Here is a 22,375-nt window from a genome sequence, read left to right on the forward strand (position 1 = left end):
AGAAAGCACTTAAATACCACAATTATTATTTCTCCTCCTCTAGACTGTATGGGCAGGGAGCATGACTACTCTGTTGTAATGTACTCTCCCAAGCACTTAGTACAGTGTTCTGGACAGAGTAAGTGCTCAATAAATACCACTTATTGATTATTATAAGCCCAGTCTGTTGAGGCAGCAGGGCCTGGTGGAAAGGGTACAGGTCTGAGAGTCCTGGCTCCACCTCTTGCCTGCTTTGTGAACTTAGGCAAGTCATTTAACCAATCTGTGCCCCACTTTCCTCATCTGTAAAATGGGGATAAAATAGCTGGTCTCCCTCCTTTTTAGTCTTTGAGTCCATGTGGGGCAGGGACTGTGACTGATCCAATTATCTTGAATCTGCCTCAGCACCTAGCCCAGTGTTTGGCCAATAGTAAGCACTTAACAAACATATTATCATTATCTATATACATGTTGCTCTACTGAGAAAAAGTGTGGTCTAGTGAAAAGACCATGGGCCTGGGAGTCAGAGCATCTGGGTTCTAAGCAGCATTGCGCAGTGGAGAGAGCATAGGCTTGGAAGTCAGAAGGTCATGGATTCTAACCCTGGCTCCTCCACTTGTCTGTGTGACCTTGGGCAAGCCACTTCACTTCTCTGTGCCTCAGTTACTTCATCTGCAAAATGGGGATTGAGACTGTGAGCCCCTCTGGAACTGGGGCTGTGTCTAACCCAATTTCTTTGCATCCACCTCAGTGCTTACAACATTGCCTGCCTCATAATAAGCACTTAACAAATACCATAATTATTAATTCTGTCTCTGCCATTTCTCTGCTTTGTAACCTTGAGCACATCACTTAACTTCTCTGTGCCTCAAAAAGCTCTTGTCCCAACACTCACCATCACCCCCTTTCATTCTCCTCAGGCCTCCTCAAGTCTGGCTCCCATGCTTATCACTATACCAAAATTACCTTCACTAAACTGGCCAATAATTTCTTTCTAGTGGATTCCAAGAACCCAGAGTGGTCTACAGGTTCGATACATATCTTTATATTCTGCTGTTTTCCTCACCTGTAATTTATTTTAATGTCTGTCTCTCCTGTCCACTGTAAGCTCCTTGTGGGCAGGGATCGCATCTACCGACCTTAGTGTATTGTGTTTTCTCAAGCACTTAGTACAGTACTCTGCCCACAGCAAGTACTCAAATATTCATTGACGGAGTGTTGATCAACTAACTCAGCTCTGAAGAGTGGACTGTGAAGGAATTTAGAAGAGGCAAAAAGGCAGTGGCTTTATTCTGGCCCAGCATAATGAGGCCCTCTTTACTGAATAACTCCAACTTGGACCTGGAACTCCCTTTACGTTCCCTCCATCTGTACAAGCAGGTGTTAAAGCCACATGCCTGGTAAGCCTTCTCCCCGCTAGGCCATAAGGTCCTTGAAGCCGAGGACCAGGTCTAACCAAGCCTGGTGAAATACCACTGTGCTTAGTACAATGCCATTCACCCTCTGATCTTTCAGTAAATATTTCTTGACGATAATACTGCTTCACTGCATTGCACATTTCCAATCCCATTCCTCTGTAACTTTGGCTATGATGAGGCAAGAAAATCACAAGTAAAAATCCAGTTCCTGTGAAGAGATAATAATAATAATGATAATGTTGGTATTTGTTAAGCACTTACTATGTGCATAGCACTGTTCTAAGCGCTGGGGTAGACACAGGGGAATCAGGTTGTCCCACGTGGGGCTCACGGTCTTAATCCCCATTTTACAGATGAGGTAACTGAGGCACAGAGAAGTTAAGTGACTTGCCCACAGTCACACAGCTGACAAGTGGCAGAGCCATGACCTCTGACTCCAAAGCCCGTGCTCTTTCCACTGAGCCACGCTGTTTCTCCGATGTGGGCCACTCTCTGATACAGAGAATGATGGGTTGGGAGGTTGTACAGATTGAAAGGCAGCTGGAAGAAATTAATCTCCCACTCAAGGTTGAATGAGTAGGAGGAGCAGAGTATAGTTGTACAATGAAAAAATGGATCTCCGGAAAAGTTTTCCATGTAATACATCCATTCCATATTAGAATGACTCAATCAATTGCATTTATTGAGCACTCACTGTGTGCAGAGGACTGCACTAAGTACAGAGAGTACAACATAACAGAGTTGGTGGACCCCTTCCCAGCCCACAATGAGCTTACTGTCTATGGCCTAGTAAGTCCTATCTATCATTAATGTCTACGATTCAAGCTCTGAATAGAACACAGACAGCACAGAACAAAGAAAGGCAATGCTACATTTCTGACAGCTTGGAATGTGAACCCCCTTAGAATGTGAGTCCCAAGTGGGACAGAGGCTGTGCCCTACCTAATTATTCTGTATCTATCCCAGCATTTAGTATAGTGCTGAGCACATAGTAAGTACTTAACAAATACTATTATTACTCTTTCAAAAATATATTCTTGTTTGTTTGTTCTGAGTCTCTCTTACACTGCAGGATATCCTAGGTTGGTGGAAAACGAGAGAGAGAAAACAGGAAGGAACCATGTATACTCACAGTCTGTGAAGAAGACGTGAGCGGCTCGATATTTGGCAGTAGGTGGGTCCTTGAAATCACTGATAAGCGAGTGGACAGACTACAGGGAAAAGAAATGCACACGGATGGCAAGTCATAATTTATATCATATGAGTTGACCCTCAACCTATACAAAAATTATTTGTTGAATCACACAGACTATAAAACAATTTTAAACTGCAAAGAATCATCATTTTATCAGGCAATCCCAATACTCATTTTAGCTCTGAGGACTGGACTGTCAACGAATTTTTAAGTAAAATGAAGGCAGTACTTTTACTCTGACCCCGGTATAATGAAGTCCAAAGGATTACAATCGGCCAGTTCCCTAGAGCTGGCTCAGCTCAGGTTTCCAGGAAGAAATTTGAGTAATAATGTTGGCAGGTAGTGACAGGCTGGAGCTTTTAAGTATGCTCTTACAAGCAATGCCACCTCTGAGCAATTCAAGCTTCAGCATTAAGGAATCTAATGGGAAGCAGATAATTTTCCCAAAATGAAAAAGTTGAACATATAAATGAAAAGTTTATGATTTTGCTCCTTTAAATCAGATAGAGAAGACACAAATTCCCTCATCAAGGAGAAGACAACTGCCAACCTAGCAATGACCTTCTGCCAAGTGACTTCATTTTTGAAAGCTTATTTTAAGCATGTGCCTACTCCCAGTTCTGTAATTTTTAGAATATATGTCGATACAGAGCAGCATACTAAGTAGATCCCTAGCCTACAAATGACAAATACTCAGACAGTACTGTCACCAGTGGTGGCCAACTCACATTTTAACCTAAACTCTTCCTGGAGATTTACCTTTTCAGATGGGGTGATGAGATACACAGCCTCCAGGCTGGGGAGTGGCTCTCGGCGTTTGTTGATGTCTTCCACAACTGGGAAAAAAAATACTATCAGCCCATTGGGGAATTCACAAAGCATAAAATGCAGTCACAAGAGTGCCCACAGCCAAACGAGGTCTTCGAGTGTATTCTACTGCTTCCAGACAAGAGTGGATTTACACCAAAGAAAAATTATTTTCTACTCTTCCCTTAAAAACCTCCAGAGGGTCTACAAGCACCCTTGGTGATGGGTTTCAGTATCTTATCATCTCTGTGTTAGGAAGTTCCTATTCTTGGTGAAAAGTGAGAATACTTGCTTAGGTAATAAAGAATTTACTCATACACTGTTTACCCAAAGGCTATCACTAAGTACAGTCAGCCTTCTCTTCTCCATGCTACTACCCTCAATTACTTCAGCCTTCGTTTTTAAGGCTTATTTGCCAACCTATTTCTCACTTTCTATATCCTCAGGCACTCCCCACTGACATACTAATGGTGCATTCCTGGATCATATTGTCTACAGTATTTCCCAAGAAGTCTGGAAGCAATGTGGCCTGGTGGAAAGAGCAGAGGCCTGAGAATCAGAGGACCTGGGTTGTAATTCTGGCTGTCATTTACCTACTGTGTGACCACAGGCAAGTCACTTCACTTCTCTGTGCTCAGTTCCTTCATCTGCAAAATGGAGTTCAATACCTGTTCTCCCTCCTCCACAGAATATGACCCCCATGTGGAACCTGATTATCTTGTATCTAATCTACCCCGTGCTTGGCACATCTTGTCTTGTTTTATGCCGTAGAGTTGTACATAGTAAGCTCTTATTATTATCATTATTATCAAGTGCCATCGAGTCATTTACAATTCATAGTCACTCTTTGGATATATTTTCTCCAGAACATCCAGTAAGTCCTGTAAGTAAGCACTTAAATACTACAATTATTATTAACATTTCTGTTATTACAACATTCACCTTTTTGGGAGCAAAGATAAATTCTGTGCCCAGAGCACAGTGTCAACTATAGGCTTTTTCTGGAGAACTTTTAATGCTGCATAAAACCTCCACAAAAAGGCAAGGAATCTTACTAGAAAGGTGAAGTGCTGCTCCTGCCTGCTCCATGTCCAAGTGAGATAAGGAGAGGGGAAGAATGAAGTTCTTTTGGGAAGCAGCAAGGTCTAATGGAAAGAGCATGGCCCTGGGAGTCAGAGGACCTGAGTTCCAATCCCAGCTCTGCTACTTGTCTCTTGTGTGACTTTGAGCATGTCACTTAACTTATCTATGCCTCATTTATCTCCTCTGTAAAATAGGGATTAAGACTGAGCAACCTATATGGGACATGGACTGTTTCCAACCTGAAGTGCTTTACTTTAGCACTTAGAACAATCTTTGTCACATGGTAAGTGCTTAACAAGTACCTTAATTACAATTATTATTCTCAAGTTCCTGCTCCAGATGGAAGGAAAAACTGCTCTCCCTCAAAAGAAAAGCTTGGTCTACTTTCTCCAATATACTCTGCCTTAAGTCATCTCCTTTACCAGACTCTTGGTCCCATGACCCTTTCCTACAAATGTTTCACCAACTCCTTATTCAACTAAATGAAGTTGCTTATTCTGGGCTTCCATGCCTCCAGCCTGCTACTCTCCACATGAACAATCATCCCCTCCCTCTTTGCTATCCACTTGCCTCCAGTCAAGAAAACTCACTTATGTTCCCAATGTTCTCCATGTTTCCTTCCGCACAATTCAGTAAGCCTGGAAAAACCTCCCATTTGCACAAGCAAATGGATGGGGAAGCAGCTTGGCCTAGTGGATAGAAAATGGGGCTGGGAGTACAAAGGACCCGGGTTTTAATCCCAGCTCTGCCACTTGTCTACTGTGTGACCTTGAGCAAATGACTTAACTTCTCTGTGCTTCAGTTACCGCAACCGTAAAACAGGGATTAAGACTGTGAGCCCCGATGGGACAGGGACTGTGTCCAACCTAATTAGTTTGTATCTAAGCACTTAGTCCAGTGCTTTGCACACAGTAAGCGCTCAATAAATATGATTGAAGGAATGAATCTACCCCAGCACTTAAAACAGCGCTTGACATATAGTAAACGCTTAACAAATATTATTATTATTATTATGAACTCTTTTTTCTCAGAAAGAGTATCCTGAATAAGGGAGGAATGAAGACCACTGGCAGCAGGAGGAAATGGCAAGGGGTCAGCTTGAGTCAATGATTAGCCAGGCAATTAATTATACAGAACAGTCTACTCACTTGTTATCCCCTCGGTCATGATGTCAGTCATCTTACAACAAGATGAGAGCATCCTCATGCTGAGCTGATCCACCACCAGCACCTAGAAGGAGACAAAAGATTCTGAGGATGGACTGTCATGGCTGAGTGACGCTGTGTAATCTAGCAACAGACACTACGGTAGTCTGATAAATACCTCTACAGCAATTAGTGGATCTCTGCCATGCTAAGTGGGCCACAGGCTATCAGCTTGCTGGTCTATCAATCAATCAATCATTTATTGAGTGCTTACTGTGTGCAAAGCACTGTGCTAAGCACTTGGGAATACAACATAACAGAACTAATACATGTTCCCTGCCCACAAGGAACTTACAGTCTAGAGGTGGGAACAGATATTAAAATAATGTCTCAGATTTCAGGGAAGTGTACACCAGCCTGAATCTTGGGGAAGATCTGAACCCCTCTTGTACTTACATCTGCTCAAATCAATGTCTTCAATTTGGTTCTAAAACTTCCACAAGTGAAGCCAAGGCTACTTTTTAGGTCCAAACTTAGGTTGGGGAGGAAAATGCAGTTCTTTCCACGGCACTGTACACTGAAGTTGTAGTCACAACCTTGGCTGTGGAGTGTTCACTCAATAGCCAAGGTCCCAACTACAACTTGAGGATTTTGCGAGCACCTCAGTTCAGACCTGTAGAGGCAGATTACTCTATGCTCTGACCTCTCACTGACCAAATCTTAATTTGATCTTGGCAATTCTTTCAAAGCCTCTGCTGCCCTATGCAGGTGCTGGTTAGAATTTAGCTTGGGTACTGGGCCTCTGCCTTCCTTAGGATTACCACTAGGAGAGGAGGCTCAGTACTTCTTACTGCTAGAGATGCCCAGAGTGCACCAGGGGCAATTTCTGTCCTTCACTTTGGTAAAGGCTGAAGATGGGTAATTTTCACTTGGGTTTCTGAGGGTTGAAACTGACTTGGCATTCCATCCTTGGAGGCTAAGAGGATATTGGGAGTTAGAAGGGGGAGGAGAAAAGAGAAAGAAAATGGAAACCTTGAATGCATGAGGCAAAAAGGTTCATTTCATGTGTAAATAAGACTGCGGTTGGGTCTTGTTGAGCCTATATGACTTTTTATATAGTTTTCTGTGATTCCAGCAAGGCCTGATATTTTTTAAGCAGAACATAGCACTGAACCCAGCAGCACAGTCTTAAGTGTTCCTGCCAGCCACTAGCCCACCAGCCACATTCAAGGAATTTCTATCTTCAGCATTCTTTGCTGGCCTTAGGCTCCTGTAGGTCACCTGTGCCAAATGACTCAAAGTCTTCACTAATATCACTCTACTCACCTTCCACTCTCCCTTCTTCTTCACCTTCCTGATCACATCATGCATGATTTCTTTAAAAACACAAGAAAAAGGAACATTAGTTCACACAACTTTCTCAAAGGCCATTTTTCCTTTGGCCAACTTCATTCTACAATATCACAAAATATAGCCAACTAGGTCCACACAACCCTCCACTCAAGATAATGCTCTGCTCCCCTGATTCAAAGGAAACTGACAAGGCTCAGGTGAAATGCTCTGACTTTGCACTGGCCTTAAAAGTTCCCAGTTTCAAAAGCAAGGAACATTGAATATTTCAGTGATTGCAGGACTGAAACTCCATGATCCCATAACTCCTTAATTAGCAGATCAAGATGGCTCCGAGGCTTTACACCTTTAAAAAACAAGTTAATACAATAGAGAGGTGGGGAACTAAAAGTCAAACAACTGTAATTTGTAATAAGATTAAAAGACTCCTACCCAGTTAATTATTCCAAGTTTCTGGTGTGAACACTTCTGTGGGCTAGGATAAAATCACTTCTGACTCCCTAGATCAATTGAGTTTTCCTAATCCATCAACCAAATAAAATAACAAGGATTAGCATCCCTTTTTGAAGTGGGAATAAAGCTGGTTGAGCAGTTTCCACCTGATTGCCAGCAATCACATTTTCATATCTTCTACATCTTCCTGTGAGACAAAGAGGGCCTTAATATTAGTTGTGCATCCACGATATTCCTGGGGGCTGGGAGCTCTGCTCCTTACATTGACATAACTGGGAGCTGCAACGTTGTCCCAAAGGCAGTCACAACACGTGTTTGAGTTGATATGTGAAGCAACGTTTCTCTGCCACACAAAAAGAGTGAGCATGTAGCTTGGTAAATTTGGAGCACGCAAAAAAAAAATCAGACTGAAACCTCACTGCACTATAAAAGGCAGAATGTTGGCTCTTAGTAATCAATCAACATTTACTGGGTGGGTGTTTGGAAACAAAGCACAATGCTCTTCGATTGGAAGAATACAACACAATTAGCATGTATGATCCCTGCCCTTGAGGAGTTAAACAAGAGGGGAAGGCAGACACTTCTAGGTAACTACTACATCAGCCTCCTCACTGACCTCCCTGCCTCGTGTCTGTCCAGAACTTCACTTTGCTGCCCAGATCATTTTTCTAAAATAAAAAAATCAATATTCACATCTCCCCACTCCTCAAGAACCTCCAGTGGTTGCTCAACCACTTCCACAAAAAGCAGAAACTCCTTTTCATCCACTTTAAAGTGTATCAGCTTAACCTCTCCTACCTTGCCTCGCTGATTCGCTACAACCCAGCCCACACATTTCACTCCTCCAGCGCCAATCTACTCTCTGTACCTCAATCCCATCTACCTCAATGCCGATCCCTTTCCCAAATCTGCAGACATCATAACTTTCATTTCACAGTATTTAAGGCACTGGACAGTCAATAAAAGCAATAATTGTGGTCTATTCAATTTATGAGTTAGCCAGGTCCCTTACTTCATCTTTCCTGTTACCTGTCTTTTGGCCATTTCACTGCTCATTAGCAATGTGAAAAATAAAAGCACGTAGTGAGGTTGTGAATTAGTACATCACAAATCCAGAGCTGCATCTACGGCAGCTAATTAATTCATTTTATACACCAACTGAAACAGAATCATCATCAATGGCATTTAAGCCCTTACTATGTGAAAAGCACTGTATTAAACACTTGAAAGAGTACAATATGACCAGAGTCAACAAACAAGATATTCATAAATGATTTTGATAGTGATCATCAAAAATTAAGATATTTTTCTTTCTAGCTAAAATATCTAGCTACTTTTTTTGCCCATTCACTATTAACCTTTTGTCACTATAAAACCAATTGGTGATAAAAGACCTATTTACTTTCCCTTTGGCCATCTTTTTACCAGGTGAATCAATCCCGATACCCTTATCTTTTTTATATCTCTTTATATAAATCCTATTTTTCATCCCTTTAATTATTTTATAACTCTTTTCTGGTCCCCCTCAGTCTCTTCATAAAATATGGAGGTCAAAATTTGACTCACTTCAAACTTATTAGGAATCTAACCAATTGCAAGTATCGCAAAAAGCCAGTTCTTGCTTGTCATACTCCTGGTAGTACATTTTCATTTCTAGGTAACATTTTTAAATTACAGATTATATTGCTGACCCAAAGAGAAAAGTCTGAGATTCTTATTACTAATTTGTGCTCCCCCATTTTATCTATATACTAATTTTTGTTCCTTTGGTACATTATATCTCACACTTGTTCCTATACAACTCTGTTTTGCTTCTTTTGGAACATTTCTCAATTTTTTCAAAGTCATTTGGAATTCTACTTCTAATTTGGAGGTATTAGCAATTCTTCCCGAAATAATAACATCTGCAAATTTGGTGCACATAGTCTCAATAATAATTAAGATTATGGTGTTTACTGAGTGCTTATTATGAGCCAAAGCGCTATGGGCTAAATGCTAGGTTAGAGCAAAGATAATCTGATCAGACACCATCCTTATCCTAAACAGGACTCACAAACCAAGTGATACGGGGAGCAGGAATCTTACCCCATTTTACATCAGTGGAAACTGAGACCCAGAGAGGTTATGTGACTTGCCTACAGTCACCCAGCAGGTCAGTGGCAGACCTGGGATTAGAATCTAGTGGATAGAGCAGAGGCCTGGTTGTTAGAAGGACCTAGGTTCTAATGCTGGCTCTGTCACTTGTGTGACCTTGGGTGAATCACTTCACCTCTCTGTGCCTCAGTTACCCCATTTGTAAAATGGAGATTAAGACTGAGAGCCCCATGTAGGGCATGGAGTGTGTCCAACAGGGTAAGTTTTTATCTAGCCCAGTGCTTAGTACAGTGCCTAGTATATAGAAAGCACTTAACAAATACCATTAAAAAACACCCATACCTCCTGTCTCCCAGCTCATGCTTTTTCTATGAGGCTATGATGCCTCAAATTCCATTACCCAGCTCATTGATTAAAATGTTAATCATATCAGGCCAAGACTGCTCCCATGGGAAACCACTTGATATTCTTTTCAACAACTGCATGCATCATTGTTGACACTGGCATAATAGGGGAAAGACTAGTATAGCCAAGAAATTAAGCATGGGCCCAAGTATACAGGGCCTAAAAGAAGTCAAGGTAAGATAGGAGCAACTGCCAAATGAATATTCAATAGTAGGATCAATTAGGAATTCAATATATTTGACTTCTTTCTTTTCCCTTTTTGTTTGGTTTCTAAGGCCATCTCTGTCAATAGGGAAATTTCAAGGAGAACTGAGTACCAATAATAACAGTAACAACAGTATTTGTTAAGTGTGTACTATGTGCCAGGCTCTATACTACGTGCTGGGGTGAATACAAGTAAATTTGGTTAGACAGGGACTCACACTCTTTATCCCTATTTTACAGTTAAGGTCCAGAGAAGTAATGTGTCTTGCCCAAGGTCACACAACAGACAAGTGGAGGATTCAAGATTAGAACCTCCTGACTCAAGATCCGAGCTCTATACACTAGGCCCAGGTGCTTCTCAGCACATGGAAAATGCATTTTCTTTAGCCGGGCAGGAGCCGGAAGTCCTGAGATGACTCATGAAGGGAAATTTAAAGTGAGGCAAACACAAATTTTGCCAGATGAGCAGAATTCTGCAGGCCAGTGAATACTGTTACAAAATGATCAATTTTAAAATATCTTCAAGTATTATTTAGGAAGTTATTTATAAATATCCTTCATTGACTGTTGCTACAAAAATAATTGGCCAAACTCTCTTATGCTTTCCTTCTTGACCTCATAACCTCCTACGCTTCTTCATTGCTCCTGATGTTGTGCACCGCACTTTCTCTCAAACCCTTCTCAAAACTGACCCCAGGGAACCATTCTACTCTAGCTTCCCTCACACCTCACAAACTTCACCTTCAGCAGGACTCCCATCTCACACCCCAAAATGGGATGGCAATTATGAGGTAATGGTATTTCTTCTATCCACAGGGACCGAGTCCATCAGGGTGAGGGGGTGAAGCTGAGCTTTCGGGGCAAGATGGGCAGTCACAGACACCCAGCCCCTGATGGGCCCTCTCCAGCAGTTCTCCAGCCAGCTGAAGCCTCGATTTTCTTCACTTTCCATTTCCCAGCTAGCACTCTCTGCTCCTCACATGCTCCCACTATAACTGTACTGCTTTCGACTTACCCACCTCCAAGCCCTCACTGAGGCTGTTCCAGCAGCCTGGAACTCCCTTCCCTGACAAAACCCAGCAGACCTCAGGGTGCTGTGCATTGCTGAAGCCTTTCTCAAACCCCCGCACCTCTACCAATAAATTCACGGCACCTTCCCCTGTATCAGATCCCAGCTACCCCCAGCCCTGGGGACTAGGATCCCATTTTAAACACTCTTGTACTTGTTTATACTTTTATTTTTAATAGATTTATCTGCACATTAGATTCTACAACCGTTTCGTCCGAATGTGGGCATACCTCTTCCAGCTTTACAGTTTTCCTCTCCTCAGGGCTCACTAACTCTAAATAATTTTGGTCTGTCTCCCCGTTAGGTGATAAGCTCCGTGAGGGTGGGGAACAAGAATCCATTCGACTCTTGTACTCTCTCAAGTGCTTAGTAAAGTGCTTCACACGCAGAGTGTACTCAATGCCATCAATTGCCAAAGTGATTGACACACTGCCATCATATTTCTTCTTTTCTTATAATAATGTTGGTATTTGTTAAGCGCTTACTATGTGCCGAGCACTGTTCTAAGCGCTGGGGTAGACACAGGGGAATCAGGATGTCCCACGTGGGGCTCAGAGTCTTAATCCCCATTTTACAGATGAGGTAACTGAGGCACAGAGAAGTTAAGTGACTTGCCCACAGTCACACAGCTGACAAGTGGCAGAGCAGAGATTCGAACTCATGACCTCTGACTCCAAAGCCCGTGCTCTTTCCACGGAGCCACGTTCCTTCTCTTATCCTCCTGGGGCTACAGGCCAATGGGAATAGGCCATCTATCAATCAATCAAACAATGGCATTTACTGAGTGCTTACTATGTAGAGAGAAAGCACTGTACTAAGCGCTTGGGAGACTAATATACAGCAGAATTAGCAGACATACTCCCTGCCCAAAACAAGCCTACAGTCTAGAGGGGCGGATGGACATTAATATAAATAAATATTTTAAACATTCTAATAAACATCCACACACCCCAGACTGTGCATTCGACCCAGGCAGTCTAAAGGATTCTCAGGAGGATAAGGCAGAAGCCAAAGTTGGAGTCCTGTAGCCCTGGCACCACCTGAAAGCCTGCGGGGTTGCGGCGGCAGACCGAGTCCCAGGCTGCGACCTCCTGTTGTCATGGTCAAAGCAGTGATGGCTCCAACTCTGATGCCACTTACACAGAGGCAGCAGCAGGCTCGAGCCAGTGCCAGGGCTCTGGGGCTCCGATGCCCACCTTGGCCCTGGACACTTCCCCAGGAGGCCTGAGCTGAACACCTGGGCCCTAAAGCCCAGTGTGAGTGAGAAAAATCATGACGACAGTCAGGATCTTCTTCCACCCTCTCCATCTTTCTCTTCCTCTCTCCCTTTTGTTCCTCCTCCTGCTACCCCTTCCTCCTCTCTTCACAACCCCCACTCACTCCCTTACCCCCACTTCAACTCCTTTTCCTCCCCCTCCTTCGCTTTTTCCCCTGCCTCCCCAAGGTCCTGCCCCTTCCATGTTGTACCTCAATGCCCTCCCACCATGAATCTCTGGCCTTCTAATGCCCCACCCCAAGTTTTCCCCCAAGAACAAGAGGAGAAGTTGGTACTCCTCTCTAAAGCCTTCTCAAGTACATAATCATACTTTAACAACCCAAATCGGATTATAGACTGCCCCCGCGGGAATACTGCCTCGCTAAGAATAGAAAGATCACAGGCCTATTTACTGAGCCTGGTGATCCATGCCATCCATTGGCCTTCCCTGCACTCTTTTTCTCCCCCTGCCTCCCCTCCTTTAATCAGCTGCTTTTTTCTTCCCTCCCTAGACAATGCTTCTATTCTTGTGCTCTTCATCGTGTTGACCAAGAGTCACGGAATCATAGGAATAGTCGCTGCTCCTCCAACTCATATAAAATTAGTGCTAACTGGGAGAATCTCATGGCTGATAATACAGTATATTGACGTCACAGAAAATAGAAAGGAATCCAACAACTAAGGTCAAGGTTGCAGGAACACAAATTCAGAGAGTATGATATTGGGTTTCACTGTATATGACATTCTTCTAGCAAACACTGATCAAATTATACCAATCAAAGCTATTTACTGAGAACTTACTGAGTGCAGAGGACCATACTAAGCACTTGGGAGTGTACAAGACAACAAAGTTAACAGACACTTTCCCTGACCACAGCAAGCTTATAGTCTAGAGGGGGAGAACAGACATTAATGTTATATGATCTTGTGAAAGTCCATTAAGCACACTGTTGACTTTGGAATGAAAGAACCCCTGTAAAGTAAGAATTTTATAGAATCAAGATGCTCTGTAGCATAGGGGAGTCTGCATATTCCACTACAAAAATGGGGTGCTGACTGAAGTGGACAGGGTCAACCACAGCCTGGACAAACAGCGAAGTTCCTTAATCCTAACGCCTGCCTCTTCTGTCCCTGAGACCTCCACAAGACTGACACTACTCCCCCACAAACCCAGGAGTCTCTTCCATTTTCTTCTGGACTTGTTTTCCAAACATTCTGCCAATTTTCCTGTCTCATGCCAAGCACTGTACAAGCTGCTATTTTTAATAGGTCCAAAAAAAAAAAAACCCTTTGAAGGCAATTAAGAGAACCTCTGCCAATTGTATAGCCAGTCCTTATTGGTTCAGAGCCAAAGAATTAACCCACCAGATTTAAAGTACATTATTCTAATTCAGGGACCTTCCTCTACAGCTCATTTAGTAGAAAAACAGTAATTACAGATGCTCATGAATTATAATTGTGAAACTTTTACTTATATTGTCCTTTTCAAAATTCATGTTGTACATAAAAATTCTCCCTGCTTCCCCCATTGGAATTGGAATTCACTGACCTCACAAAAGTAGTATCTGTAACTGGAATCCCTCCTACAGAGAGCAAATATTACTTTCTCTCTTCTAATAAAAGGAAAATAGGCCTCCCCAAGTTCAGTCACAAAATACAACATCAATGGTCTCCCAGTTCAATGCCAACCCAACTGGGACCCATTAGGATATTTATTATTATTATTACTCTTATTTTACAAGGTTTGCACTCTGGGTTCCCAGTCTATTACAGAAAAACAGAAATGTTTCATGAACAGTACATCTAGGTCTGACCAGAGGGCACAAAGAGGCAATTGCAGCAGCATTTTAGCAGGATTTTTCAAACGACAGTTATAAACAGGTATTGGATCCAGCCTTGCCTAAGCAGCGCTTACAAAGATGTCCTAAAGACAAAAGATAAGCAGGTTAGAAGAATGGTCCTTCCCTCTCCCAAATCCATCAAATTTACCCTGAACTCTACCCACCTCCAAAGCCCTCCTATAATTTCACCTTCTTCAGGAAGCCTTTCCCCAATTTGCAGAGCCCCAAGTCTTGTCAAAGAGCAATGCTTAGAGCTTAGGTGCTTTTCCATTCTGGTACTTATGAACATATGTATATTCAATTATGTGTTCAGATATTTCAGCATGATGTCCTGTTATGTCTTGTGCCTCCTCCTGCTGATACTATCTGTAGATCATTTTTTGCCTGTCTTACCCCACCCCACATTAGGGCAAAGAATGTGCATTGAACTGCTGTTGTCATCTCCCCAGCACTTAATACAGGGCTTTGCACTCTGGCAGCCCTCCATAAGTCAATCAACCAACTAGTGGTATTTGAGCACTTGTGAACAGAGCACTATACTAAGCACTTGGGAGAGTACAATTCAAAAGAGTGGATAGACATGTTCCCTGCTCACAATTAGGTTACAGTCTAGAGATTGATAAATCAATTGATGACCTTGTAAGATTCACAGGTTCATGGTTCGCTGTTAGAAACCATGGCCCATGACCTTCTGATGTCACAAGTGCACAGACTACTGTATAGCTCCGCTACCCTTACTTTGTGCCAGGCACTGTATTAAACGCTGGGGTGGATACAAGCAGCATGGCTCAGTGGAAAGAGCCCGGAATTGGGAGTCAGAGGTCATGGGTTCGAATCCCCACTCTGCCACTTGTCAGCTGGGTGACTGTGGGCAAGTCACTTAACTTCTCTGTGCCTCAGTTCTCTCATCTGAAAAATGGGGATTAAGACTGTGAGCCTCACGTGGGGCAATCTGATTACCCTGTATCTATCCCAGCGCTTAGAAGAGTGCTCTGCACATAGTAAGCACTTAACTAATACCAACATTGCTATTATTATAAATTACAGTGATTCCACTATGAATGAGAGTTACCAGGGGACATGCAAAATATGTCAATCAATTGTATTTGTATTTACTGTGTGCAGAGTACTATAGTAAGTGTTTGAGAAAGTACAATATAACAGAGTTGGTACATATGTTTTCTGCCCACACGGATCTTGTAGTCTAACAATTATGGTATAAGCACTTACTATGTGCCAAGCACTGTACTGAGCACCAGGGTAGATACAATTAAGTCAGATCACACCTATTTCCTGTTCCACTGCAAGCTCACAGTGCAAGGAGAGAGTAAAGCAGGGGAGGGGCAAGAAGTATCATCTCCATTTTTACAGGTGAGAAAACTGAGTCACAGAGAAGTTTAAGTGACTTGCCCAAGATCACACAGAGGGCAAGAGGTAGAGCCAAGATTAGAACCCTGATCTCCTTTCTCCTAGGCCTGGGCTCTTTCCTTTAAGCCACGCTGCTTCTCTTCTGGTCTTCACAGGAGGCTGAGAATATGCAAAAGCCCTGCCTGTTCACCCAGGAATGTTTGTGGCAGGATGGTTTCTAGATGCTGGTGTGATTGGGTGGCTGCCATTCAAATCTTACAATGGACTCATTCTAGAGGCATCAGTGCTTGCGCAGATAAAATATTAATCTTTAGCAGTCTTATTAGACCACCACACAGCCTGCCCCCTTATGCAGGAAAAAGGAAAGCTGATAGAGTGTCAGTGCTAATGAATTTGAACTGCAAGCCCTTTCTGATCCTCTTGACGAATTCACTATCTGAGATGAGCAAAGTGGGTGAATAAATACACATTCTGGATCTGAAAGTCTATAACTACCACAAATGGAGACTTCAGGTTTAAATGCCACTGTCAGAGAGCCGATAGCTCACGCTTTCAGTGGTTCCTCTTCTTGTCCATTTATCCATACAATGACCTTTGAACAGGGTTTTAACCTGAGCCTTAATGGAAATTAATTAACTATGATTATCCCAGAATTGAAAGTGACTTAGGATGAGGTTTAGAGTACTGCCTTTTTTTTAACGGTATTTATTAAGTGCTAACTTCATGTTAGGTACTGTACTAAGCACTGGAGTAGATACAAGGTAATCAGGATGGACGCAGTCAATATTCATTTATTCATTCATTCAATCGTATTTATTGAGTGCTTACTGGGTGCAGAGCACTGTACTAAGCACTTGGAATGTATAATTCGGCAACAAATAGAGACAATCCCTGCCCAACAATGGGCTCACAGTCTAAAAGAGGGAGACAGACAACAAAACAAAAGAAGTAGTCAGGCATCAGTACCATCAAGATAAATAGAATCATAGATATATACATCATTAATAAAATAGAGTAATAAATAATATATAAAAATATACACAAGTGCTGTGGGGAGGGGAAGGGGTAGAGCAGGGGGAGGGAATAAAGGGGTTGGGAAGGGGAGGAGGGGCAGAGGGAAAGGGAGAGCTCAGTTTGGGAAGGCCTTCTGGAGGAGGTGAGCTCTCAATAGGGCTTTGAAGAGGGGAAGAGAGTTAGTTTGGCAGATGAAAGGAGGGAGGGCATTCCAGGTCAGTGGAAGGACGTGGACCAGGGGTCAACGGCAGGACAGGCAAGAACGAGCCACTGTGAAGAGGTCAGCGGCAGAGGAGCGGAGTGTACGGGGTTGGCTGTATCCCACGTGGGACTCACAGTCTTAATCCCCATGTTACAGAAGAGGTAATTACTCCCAACCCGTGACTCCCCTTCCCCCCACCCCAGTTCAAAGTCTTATTGAAGGCACATCTCCTTCAAGACGCCTTCCCAGACTAAGCCCCACTTTTCCTCATCTCCCACTCCCTTTTGTGTTGCTCTGACTTACTCCCTTTGCTATTCCCCCTACCCATCCCCACAACAATTACGTACACATCTGTAATTTTATTTATTTGTATTGATGTCTGTCTCCCCAGACTCTATACTGTAAGCTCACTGCGGGCAGGGAATGTGACTGTTTATTGCTGCATGGTACTCTCCCAAGCACTTAATACAGTGCTCTGCACACAATAAGTCCTCAATCAATTTCACTGAATGTGTGAGTCCATCATTGGGCAGGGATTGTCTCTGTCTGTTGTCAAATTGTACATTTCAAGTGCTTTGTACAGCGCTTTGCACATAGTAAGGGCTCAATAAATACTACTGAATGAATGAATGAGGTAATTGAGGCCCAGAGAAGTTAAATGAATTGCCCATGAATTGCCAGCAGACAAGTGGGAGAGCTGGGATTAGAACCCATGTCCTTCTGACTCTCAGGCCCGTGCTCTATCCACAAACCTATGTTGCTTCTTTGAAAGAATCCCAGCATCACTTTTTTAAGCACTGATAGGGAGAGTAAAAGGTATTACCGTCCCAGAGATCGGGGAGGAGAAGCTACTACAGTTCAGCGATGCATAAACACAAGCAAATTCAAGTGGGTTTTTCTACTAGCTCCTCTCTCCTCTCAATGACAGGTCAAGATCACACACCGATCTAAAGTCACCTTCACCTCTTAACCTCTTTTTTCTCCCACTGAATCTTGCTATCAACTGATCTGTATACCACCAATTCATTCAATACAGTGAGTGGGCAAAAAGCATCTCCAAACACTTATCAAAAGACAATCTGTTTCTCATTTCAAATAGAAGATAAATTCCTTGCAGTGTGCTCTGCTAGAATCTTTCATTTGAGACTGTCAGTCCCAATCCAAAACCTCATCTGCTTTATGTGGCCAGTAGAAGGTCAATTGACACTGCCTAAAATGGACCTTTTGGTAATTGGTGACAGGCTGAATATGTGGGTAGAATGAGAACGATGAGTCAAGGATAATGCCCAGGTACTCTCCCAAGTGCTTAATATTGTGCTCTACACTGTACAGCACATATCAAATGATAAATAATAATTCATATTTATAAAATAATAAATAAAATAAAAATACCACTGACTGATTGATGAGTGCTGTGTGTGGGGAATGGTGTATAATAAAACTTACCTGGTATTAGTGAAAAATGTTACTTTTTCCCAAATACTACTCCCAAATAATAGAAAATGCCTTGGGGGTCATAAACAGCCAGAAGCTGAATGGGGCTGAAATTTAGCATCATCAAAGGTATTTACTAGTATGTGCAGTGGTGAAGATGTGCAGAGCCCTGTACTAAGCACTTGGGAGAGTTTGATACAGAGTAGGCAGACACATTACCTGACCACAGCAAGCTTACAGTCTAGAGGGGAAGACAAACATTAATACACTTTATGGTAAATAATTTAAAGATATGTAAAGCTCAAGATAGCACTGAGATGAACCAACAGGAATAGGGCATACAAAAAGTCAGGAAATAATCCTTCAACTTTTCTCTGTGTTGGTCACACCCTTCTTATACTTTTACATCCAGTTCTGTACTGGTCTGAACAAAGGTTAGGGGTCTTGGAAAAGAGAAACTGAGGAGAATCCAAAGAGTGATAAAAATCATTACCAGGCTAGAAAATAGGTCCTATAAAGTTAAAGAAATTAGAGTTGTCAGAGAAGATGTCCACCAACTATCTTATACTGTACTCTCCCGGGCACTTAGTATAGTGCTCTGCTCATAGTAAGCACTCAATAAATACCATTGATTGATGGGTTGTTACAGAAGTGATAATTAAGTGGTGGCAACGCTCTTTGAGTCTATGAAAGGTTTTAATGGAGTAGATGCTAATTGTTCTTTATATATTCTGATGACTGAAAAAGGAGAGAGCTTATATTGAAGCAGGGAAGGTTCCAATCAATCAATCCACGGTATTCACTGAGCACTTACTGCATACAGAGCACTGTACTGAGCACTTGGGAAAGTATACAATACCACTGAGTTAGCAGAGACGATCCTTGCCTGCAAGAAGCTTACAGTCTAATGCTTAGTCTGGTGGTGTAGTTGGTCAAAAGGGAGAGCAATGGACACCCTGAAATGGATTAGTAAGGGACCTAAATGAGCTAGAGTGACTCACTAACTTGGCAGGCAAACCATCTGAGAACCATCCACTATATAACAGAAAATTACAGGACAAAATTCTCCCTACAGCCAACTTCTCCAAGCATTTAAAAGGTCAAGGTAAAAGATGGATCTCAATTTCATGGGAAATCTTCTGCTGAAAATCAGCTAAAGAGGGGTTTTATATCTACCTCCACACCCTCCTGACCTTGATTCAGTATCAAGAGTGGGTCTGTGATCCTAAAAGATGAGATTATGCTTTGGAGGTCTTTGTTTGTGAAAGGAAATGTCTCACACAAGCAATGTTTGTTTTTGTTCCACATTTTGGGCTTCCTCACTGTTGATGATACATTTGAAAAAACAAAAAAGAAAAAACAGCTAATCTCAATTATGAAAACAAACACTAAATACCAATATTTTAGCAACATGCTTCTTTGGGGTGGGTATTTCAGAATGTTTTTCTTTCACTCACTTCCCAAGAGTAGTTGGTTGTTTTCTACAAGTAGATTGACTTGAACTCACCCTTTCTTGGGAAAATGTTTCGGTACCTGAATAAGGACAGGGTTTATCACCCTGGAGAGAATTTGATGATCAAAATCCTTTAGACTGTAAGGTCACTGTGAGCAGGGAATTTGTTATTGTTATACTGTACTCTCACAAGCTTTTAGTACAGTGCTCTGCACACAGTGAGCGTTCAATAAATACAATTGCTTAAATGGAAGGGAGTTTGAGAAATTCCCATCCCTAGAGACCTTTAAGGAAAGAACAGACAACACGCAGTTCAGGATAATTTAGTTATTCATCTGCCTGGAGGCAGGGGATAAATAAGATGATTTCTCAAGTCCTTGCCAGCCCTGTGATTCTAATATCAGGGTAAGAGACTTCCCTGCACTTAAAGCATTTCGGAATGAACGAACATACAATCATGGACTCTTTTTCCATCATTCACCGGCTATAGAGCACAGACCATACAACTGAGCACAACTAGAATTGGGAGTATGGTCTATTAGAAGCAATTTGAATTGGAAAAAAGTGCTGGGGGTTGAAAGCTCATCTCTCTCACCGACTTGCTGTGTAACTCACACAAATCTCTCATACTTGCTCCACGTTGGCATTTTCATCCCTAATATGAGAATATCCCTGCTTCTCCCTCATCATTAAATAAAATTACCTTGGGACTGGCCAATCACCTCCATTAGGCTCTGCAAATCCTAAATAAAGGAGTCATCTCCACTAAACTCAGTCCTCTTCCTTTTAAGGTTCTCCTTTTAAATAAACCTGCAGCATTTTTCCTTTTGCACTGCGGTTGACTCTCAGAGCAGGTGCTTTGCTACTGGCTGGGTTCCAGAAAGCAGCAGCAGCAGATTGGCTACTCAGCCAGAGGCCTTCCTCAGACTGCAGATCTGGCTGCAGAGCACCTTTGTTCTGCATCAGACCACCATGGGTCTCCTTAACTGCTGCTGGATTATCCAGTTTCCCTTTCTGGCAATGCCCAGTACTTTCTAGATCTTTCTGACTACTCCCCCAACCAGTAAATTGGAGGATTGATGATGATGATGATGGTATCCGTTAAGCGCTTACTATGTGCCAAGCACTGTTCTAAGCGCTGGGGTAGATACAAGGTAATCAAGTTGTCCCACGTGGGGTTCACAGACTTAATCCCCATTTTACAGGTGAGGTAACTGCGGCAAAGAGAAGTGAAGTGACTTGCCCGAAGTCACACAGCAGAGAATGGGCAGAGTCGAGATTAGAACCCACAACCTCTGACTCCCAAGCCCGTGCTCTTTTCACTATGCCACGATGCTTCTCTAGTTGACAAGCTAAGTTATTTTTCCTGAGAATCACCAGAAACCATCACCACGAACTTAGAGTTTCAATTATTTTTTGCCTAAGTGTAGTACCTTCCATTTGTTCACAGTGAAGCTCACTGGCACTTTTCCATCCACTCAGGTTTATATCACCCTGTATCCCATCTACAGCACTCACCACACAGAAATTAGCATTATCTGGGAATTTAGGAGATTTTCTTAAAATGGTATTTGTTAAGCCCCTATTATGTGCCAGACACTGTAGTAAGCACTGGGGTAGATACAAACTAATCAGCTTGTACAGAGTCCATGTCCTTCAGTGGAAAGAGCATGGGTTTAGGAATCAGAGGTCATGGGTTCTAATCCCTGCTCTGCCACCTGTGGCTGTGTGACTTTGGGCAAGTCACTTAACTTCTCTGTGCCTCAGTTACCTCATCTGTAAAATGGGGATTAAGACTGTGAGCCTCACATGGGACAACCAGATTACCCTGTATCAGAACAGTGCTCGGCACATAGTAAGCACTTACCAAATACCAACATTATCATTATTATTATTATATAGAGCACACAGTATTCATCCCCTTTATACAGATAACTGAAGCACAGAGAGGTTAAGTGAATTGCCCAAGGTCACACAGCAGACAATGAGCAGATTTCAGTACTCGTTTCCTCTTTCAGGTGAACACAATATATCCCTGGAGGTCCCCCAATTTCTCCATCTCCAAAGGGGAACTTTTTCCCCTCATCCCTTGTTTCCTTCTAGCCCATTTTCTATCCATGCAGAACATTTCCTCCAATTGCTTAATAACTCAGTTTATAGAGAAGCTTTGTGATGAATTTTGTGCAGGCCTCTTGGAAATATACATACATTTTGAACCTAGATTCCCTTGAATCCCAAGAAACAATCTCTTCAAAAGCTCACAATAGACAAGAAAACTTCCCCTTAAAGAAACTAAATTGTCTTTCCTTTAGCCCAAAGTAATCATTGACCCTAAACTTGATTATGCATTCTAGCAATTTCTGAGGTGAACAGATGAAGCACATTGGTCTGCAATTCCCAGGATTATTTCTGGGAAAAAATCCCATAAATGGGAGTTTCAATGTGATCTCCTACACCCCTCTGGGTGGACACCATTTTTAACAATAAGCTAAAATACACAGGCTGGCCAAAGCTTCCACAACTTCCCTGACAGTTTCGTTCATAATTCCCAGGTGGATGGCTTATTCAAATTCAAAAAGTCAAAACAAGAAAAAAATAATCCGAGC

At 42.4% G+C, this 22,375-nt stretch overlaps 1 protein-coding gene across 2 annotated transcripts in view; it reads right to left on the reverse strand.

Annotated features, from left to right (window-relative positions):
• STXBP1 (syntaxin binding protein 1) overlaps positions 1 to 22,375 on the reverse strand; it is an 87,118-nt gene that overhangs the window by 37,342 nt on the left and 27,401 nt on the right. For both annotated transcript variants that reach the window (XM_029062639.2, XM_029062638.2), the window contains exons 2-5: positions 6,954 to 7,003; positions 5,631 to 5,712; positions 3,352 to 3,428; positions 2,530 to 2,608 (exon numbers count right to left, since the gene is read on the reverse strand). In XM_029062639.2, the coding sequence (XP_028918472.1) occupies positions 2,530 to 2,608; positions 3,352 to 3,428; positions 5,631 to 5,712; positions 6,954 to 7,003 (288 nt within the window). The remainder of the gene's footprint in view (positions 1 to 2,529; positions 2,609 to 3,351; positions 3,429 to 5,630; positions 5,713 to 6,953; positions 7,004 to 22,375) is intronic.

The sequence above is a fragment of the Ornithorhynchus anatinus genome, chromosome 4, assembly GCF_004115215.2.
Source record: "Ornithorhynchus anatinus isolate Pmale09 chromosome 4, mOrnAna1.pri.v4, whole genome shotgun sequence".
Classification (NCBI taxonomy): Eukaryota; Metazoa; Chordata; class Mammalia; order Monotremata; family Ornithorhynchidae; genus Ornithorhynchus; species Ornithorhynchus anatinus.